Source organism: Pundamilia nyererei, unplaced genomic scaffold (assembly GCF_000239375.1).
Source record: "Pundamilia nyererei isolate P.nyererei 1_Seehausen unplaced genomic scaffold, PunNye1.0 scaffold00022, whole genome shotgun sequence".
Lineage (NCBI taxonomy): Eukaryota > Metazoa > Chordata > Actinopteri > Cichliformes > Cichlidae > Pundamilia > Pundamilia nyererei.
The window spans coordinates 2,177,152-2,184,193 of record NW_005187423.1 but is presented as its reverse complement, the minus strand read 5'-3'; the positions used below and the strand labels follow the sequence as shown (position 1 = coordinate 2,184,193).

General features: G+C 39.3%; 1 protein-coding gene across 1 annotated transcript in view; it reads left to right on the top strand.

The window, feature by feature from the left end:
- Window positions 1–3,439, top strand: part of coro2aa (coronin 2Aa) — a 46,289-nt gene extending 42,850 nt beyond the window's left edge. Inside the window, exon 12 of the mRNA XM_005727038.1 lies at window positions 3,354–3,439. Within this exon, the coding sequence (XP_005727095.1) occupies window positions 3,354–3,439 (86 nt within the window). The remainder of the gene's footprint in view (window positions 1–3,353) is intronic.
- The last annotated feature ends 3,603 nt before the right edge of the window (window positions 3,440–7,042 follow it).

Sequence of the window (7,042 nt, the reverse complement as noted above, 5' to 3'; positions counted from 1 at the left end):
GAAGGTTCAGAGAGCGTTCACTCAGCACAAGATTTCTCTGCTATCCTGCCTCAGAAGCTGGTATAAATAAAATCCGAACAAAAAAGCAAACAAACAAACAAAGAACCCTGTCATCAGCCAAATTATTGTTCTGAGCAACAATTTCACAATCTGTGCGTCCCTAAAGTGGACCATGAGTGGGGATTGATTTGTGCGCCGCTGTTTACAAGCGTGAATTGTTGAGCTCACTTTGAATATCTACGGAGCTGTGATGACTAAGCAGCCTGCATCTGCTGCTCACGGAGGTTCTTGTTATGGTTTAAAGTCCACAGCAGTCCAAGACTGTTTATCAAAACTAACCATGTTTTAATGTTTAAAAAAGTAAAATGCCTTATCGTTTTAGAATAGGTATAAAATACCAGTACACTGTTTCAGCTAAAAAAAACAAAACACTTCTGAAACGAAAATGAGGGGGAAAAAAAGAAAAGGGGAAAAAAGACAACCTGGTCCACATCCGATTTACGCACTCTGTAATTTATTTTCTATCTATTTTTAAAAGCTTAACCTTAAAACAGCAGGCTTGTGACTGCACAGTGTGCATATACTGTTTTAGCTGAACAGCTGATAAAAATCTAAACTGTAGAAGTGTTTTTTGTTTGTTTTTCTTTCCCATCAGGGAATTTCTCAGTGGTTCACCACCACCATGGTACAGTCAGACCAGAACATTTGTTTTCAGATTTCAGGCAGCTGGTTTTAACTCGTATTTTTCCCAGCTAATTAAAGAGATACATTCCTAAATAATAATAAAAAATTAAAAAAAAACCCTGACGGACACATAGATGTAGATGCCACTTGCAGATATTAGCACAGCAGCAAAGCATGTTAGTTTGCTTTGAGAAGCTGGTTTGAGTGGTTTGTGGGATTAGAAAAACACTATAAATGCCAGTCTAAAGGTAAATACTAAGATAAATGGTCAGATGTAGCACCAGTGATCACACATGCCTGTACTGACGCACTCACGGGCACAAGCACAACAGTGATCTTCTAGATTTGGCACGTTTCAGGTGCAGCATAGAAACCACACACACACGTACACACATACAGATCAATGCAATTGTAATGCGTGCGCGACCCCTTTGACCTTTGGCCGGATAGTTCTAGCAAAGCTGCATCTCATGCTGACTTTTGTCCAGTAGCAGCAATGCCTGACCGATGTTTAACTTCCACTAGAGGACCAGTCTCAACACATTCCCATCGTTCAGCGGCTGAGTTGCGATGTCGTCTGAATAAATTCTCAGCCTGAAATGCTGAATATCACCAGTTAAATAGCAACAGCAGCTGGCATTTTGAGTCAGCCTGTTTCTTTAGCAGTCCTTTTATAGCTGCTGAACCTTCAACAGCAAACTGCCTGCCTACTGCTGAATCTGGTGGACCCTTTCATTAACACAACAGGCTCTTCCAGTACTTGGATACAAATATATTGCATATTTATTCTTTTTAGGTTAATGTAATTGCAGTTGAAAATGTTTTTTCTTCCCTGATAAAATACCTCTAAAGTTGTCCTTTTTCTTATTGTCTAGTCACAGCATGTTCATTTAATTTATATAGCATATTTAAAACAACTGCAACTGACCTAAAGTGCTTTCTGGGCAAATGCATTTACATTCAAGAGCTCCAAAAACCCAGTTTCAAAAACACTAAACTCACATAGCAAGACACATAAAAGCAAGTGAAGAGGAGGTAGATCTTTAGAGCTAGTTTAAAAGTGTCCATCGTTGGGGGGTTGCAAGCTTTTGGGAGGATGACACTGGTAGTGAGGCAAAATACAGAGTTAAAAAAAATCTGTAATATACTGTTGAGCTAAACAAACTTAAAAAAAAAAGGTAGGTTAAAGACCCTACAATAACACAGAGGAACACCTCAACAATCAGGTGATCCCTGGATGAACAAGCACCTGGCAACAGTGTGAAGGAAAAACTCCATTTTAGCAGGAAACCTCTGGCAGAACCAGGCTCAGGGAGCGAGGGGAGGAAGACAGGACAGAGGACGCTGTTGAAGAGAGCCAGAAATTAATAATAACTAATGATTAAATGCAATTGCACCAGATTTTTAAACAACTGTTTGGACATATGTGGATAAAGGACCAAGTGCCTTAGTTGGGATGTTAATAGAGCTTTGCCAGATGTGGTATCGTTTAGTCTAAGGAAATGTTTCGCCGTTCAGGATTTCAATCATCCAGACTATCAAAGAAGCTCTTTGTGTTTCATCCACATAAGAGCGGTAGTGAATATATTAAGATGTATAATAAAAGCAGAAGAGGACCTAAAATGTAATGTTGCATTTGCTGGAACCTGGTAATCCATCATATATATATACACACTGTGGTGGATACTCCTAATAAACAACCAAAGGATCCAATATTGAGATCAGTGTGTGTCCATGTGATCCCCGCGAGCCAAAAGATCTGTAAATGCTAAGTTTGAATTTATTTCTACTCTTTGATTTGCAAGCTGTCCTTAACATGGTGATCTCAGGGACACAGCAACTCCACCCGTCTGCTGTTCAAAGCCTTTTGGTTTTGAGGGGCAGCCAGAAGAAAGTTGGCTTGAGGGGAGCGAAGGAACTGCACCAAAGCTGAGTATAACAATTATTTAGAACTGAATCATGCAAAGCTACTGTAGTAAAGTCCAAAACTGAAAATGGGGAGGTAGAAAAGAACATAATAGGCCTCATTCAAGGCAAACTCAAGTGGTTATATTGTTATGGTTGTTTAATTACCAATTAGATACTTACCAGGACTTTAAGTACATCCTTCCAACTGTATATTAACACCAATATCTAATTGGTTAATCACATAGACAAGTTCAAACAGAATCAGAATGAGGTCATTTAAGTAATGCTGAACATGTCATTGTTGTTGGTGCCAGACGTGTTGGGCTGAGTATTTCAGAAACTGGCGATCTGCTGGGATTTTCCCCAAAAACCATCCTTTTCAGACCAATCTCTACAGAGATTGGTCTGAAAAGGAGAAAATACCCAGTGAGCAGTAGTCCTCTGGGAGAAAATGCCTTGTTAATGGCAGAGGTCAGAAGAGAACTCAAACTCAAATAATCACTTTATGTTACGTTATAACCAAAATCTGCAGAAGAGCACCTATCTGGTCTACAGCAGCAGAAGACCACACCAGGTGCCATCAGAGAATGGGAAAACTTAGGCTACAGTTCACACAGGCTCATCTAAATTTGACCACAGAAATTTGGAAGATGTTGCCCGGTTTGATGAGCCTCAATTTCTGCTGCAACATTTGGATGGTAGGGTCAGAATTTGGCATAAACAGAATATAAACAAAGCACAGTTCTATCTTACCTTTGTAGCCTATCGGCAGTACGTGCTGCTGGTAGTGTGCAGTGGTGTGCGGGATATCTTCTTGCCAAACTTGGCTCCCTCTTGTGCCAACTGAGCACTAGTTAAAACACCAAGTATTGCTACTGACCATATCATCCTCATTTATAACTACATAGTACCTGTCATCTGATGGCTCTTCCAGCTCTGAGGGATAACAAGCCTCCAACTGTGTAAGGCTGTCATGTAGAAATGAACCAAAATCTGTGAGGAATGTTTCCAGGCTCTTGCTGAGTCTATGCCACAAAGAATTTATGTTTTACATAAGTACTACTTGGTACTAGCAAGGTGTACCCAATAAAGTATCTGACAAGTGTACAAATAACTTTTCACACAGGGCTGTGTTTATCTTAATCTGTAGAGGTTTACCAAAAAGACAGTAGTGTAGTAGTAGTAGAACAAAAGTCCCACTCCTTACATTTAAAATTTCTCTCCAGCTTCTAATTACAAAACTAACAATCCAATGCTTTAATTGGTGGAGAAATGGCATCTAGTTTAATCTGATTTCATACCGTGTGAAGTCACTGGGCCATCAAAATCGGAAACTGGCTGCCAGCTCTGATACCCTTTGCCTTTGTCTTACCCTCAACGGCTCACTCGCGTAGAATATAATTTCAATATACGCACATCATACATTAGTATGAATAATTAACAATAAGGAGGGAGGGGAAAGGGACTGTTGTTTCTCCATAAGTGTTTTTTCTTGCCATTTCCTCCAAGTTATCATCACATTGTTGTGGTACCGTGATGACTATTATTGCTCTGCTGAAAATTGTGATAGTAAAACTCTGCAGATGATGATCGTTCTGTTGCTCTGTTATGGATGTGGCGTACACTGAGTCCTCAGAGGGGAGAGAAACAACTCGACAAGCTGAAATGAAGCAATATCAATCCCTGCCCGAGACCTCTCGGCATTAAAGCATGCACACTGACAGTCTCTTACATTACGCCGGAGCAATAATGTAGCTCACTTGTAGCATTTGCTGTCTGATTTAATAAACTATGTCATTTATTGGTTGTTGTCGACTTTGTACGAGCCTCACTGCGTCAGACTTCCACAGATTTTAATGCAGTTATTTTGTGTCTTTAAAATGTATTTAGTAAAAATTTTATATGTATTTTTTTAAATTCTTAAATGTTCCAGGGTAATCAAATTACCTCTGACTGTTGACATTCTCTATTAGAGCAGAACATAAGTGAAATATAAAACATGTCAATCAAACATGAACAAAAATGTGAATATTTCTTCTTTTTTTGTACAAAAACAGCACCGCTTCCTCGGTTGACTACAAATTACTTGAGAGTCTGAGAGTGCAGCACGTGGAAACAAACATTTTCCATCTGTACACGATTGTCTGGGTAGTGTTTTATTTTCTTTTTTTATAAGGGCAGCCTGGAGTAGATCAGCAGCCATAAACTCTTTAAAAGAGATTATCGTCTCTCCACAATTCAGTAATGCAGTTTTGTTGTCATTTCTGGTCTTATTATTAAGAATAAAGGTGTTACAGAGCAGTGGGCTCTGTCCTGAGGTTGCTTTGCTGTTTCTGTAAAGTGAAAAATGACTGCACTTAGTTACAGAACGAACTATAAACTACAAGCTTGTGAGGGGCAGGAACCTTTTTTTCTTATCTATATTAATACAATACTTAAGCACCCATGTGTGCATTTAAAGGTGCTGCTAAATGCCCCCTCTCAACATGATTCCAGTGTGAATGATCGGAGACAAAATTCACAGACCTCATCTGGCAAAGTGCAGCTGAACCAAATATGATGCTGAATAAGTCAAAATGGGTATTTTCTAAAGTCAGTGTTTTAGAACTGAATTTTCTCTGTTTCATTTCCCAGTGAGCTGCAGTGCACAGACAGATACACCAAGAGTCAATTTTATGATGGAAAAGACAAAAAACACAAACCAACTTTGGTCCCCATTTCAATAGTCGAACTCAGATTTCCGAGCCCCCAAAATTAACTTTGGCTGAAAGGCTTTTTTCTGTCCTTATTTTACAGACAACAAATTGTATATATGTATTGTTATACAGTAAGTGTTTCTCCTGTTCGTATCGGCTGTGAAACAGTGCCTTTGTCCTGTGACAAAAAGAAGCAATTGTTCTGTGTAGGAATGTATTCTTAAGTTCAGCCAAAGCCAAAGTGAGGCTTCAGCATTCTGAATTTGCCAGTTGATTTTTTCCCCCATGATATTGCTGCATAGCAGATTACATAAAGAAAAGAAAGGAAAAACAAAATTAACAGGTGGCATGGAGTACTTTTTTTTTTTTAGATTTGGCTTTTAAATCTGCTGGATTTGGTATTTCCTGTTGTGTCTGGGCAAAAGGAATTTTGTGTGAAAGACTTTGGGTGCATTTTGTCCACTTACGTCACTACTGGTCATTATAATGTTTTAAACTCACTGGCCACATTGTTAGGTACAACTGTTCAGCTGCTCAGCAACATAAATATCTAATGAACCAATTACATGGCAGCAACCCAGCGCATTTAGATGTGATCAAGATGATCTGCTGAAAATCAAATGGAGGATCAGAACAACGAAGAGAGGTGATTTTAAGTGACACTGAATGCATCAAGGTTGTTGGTGTCAGACAGGCTAGGCTGAGTATTTCAGATAATGTTGATCTACTGGGTTTTCCCCACACAACCATCTCTAGGAATTACACAGCGGTCAGGAAATGTTATGAGCTGAAAGGAAGGCAAATACAAACTCGTTACAATCAAGATATGCAGAAGAGCGTCTCTTGAACCTTAAAGCAGATGGGCTATATCTGCAGAAGACCACATTCTGCCCCACTCCTGTCAGCTAACAGGAAACTGAGGTCTCTGGGTAACAAAGGCAACCATAACTTTATTGGCCACTTGTTATAACTAAGGTATGCAGAAGAGCATCTCTTTGGGCTTCAACAGCAGAAGACCATTCCTGTCAGCTAAAAACAGGAAACAGAGGCTGCAGTTCCCACAGCCTCACCAAAATTGGATAGAAGTAGGGTCAGGATTTGTCATAAACAACGATGAAAGCATAAATTTATCCTGTATTGTTTCAGTGATTCAGTGAAACAATAGTGCCAGGGTTATTTTGGTACAGCAACTGTATGCCATCATGTCAATATTGACCAAAATCTTTGAGGAATGTTTCTAGCATCTTGTTGAATCTGTGTTGCAAAAAATTAATGCAGTTCTGATGGCAAAATGGGGTCAAACCCAGTACTACCCAGTGCTGAGAAGAGTTATCCTTCCATCCTCTTGAAATAATTTGGGGACAGAGGAGCGTGACGAAAGAAAAGCACAAAATGTTAACATTTTATTTACAAAGTTGTTTTTTTGTCATACAGAAAGTAAAAATGTAGCTACAACCTTGATTTGTGCAACAGGCAGCCACACTAAAAATCATGGCTCGCTGGTTGCACAGCTGCTATAGCAATAATTTTATTGGGAAAAATAAGGAACGGAGAAAAAAAAAATTAAAAGACAAAAGAGAAATAATAAACCCAACAACAAAAATTATTCATCCAACAAAATATTAAAAGCACAGACCCAAAACTAGATACCAGTCCCAAAGTCCTCACACGGGAATACATAAAGAGGGATCGACAGTGAAATTGTGGAATGCTGAGTGGTGGGCTGCCTGAGAACCTCGGGGGCCGTGAGTGGG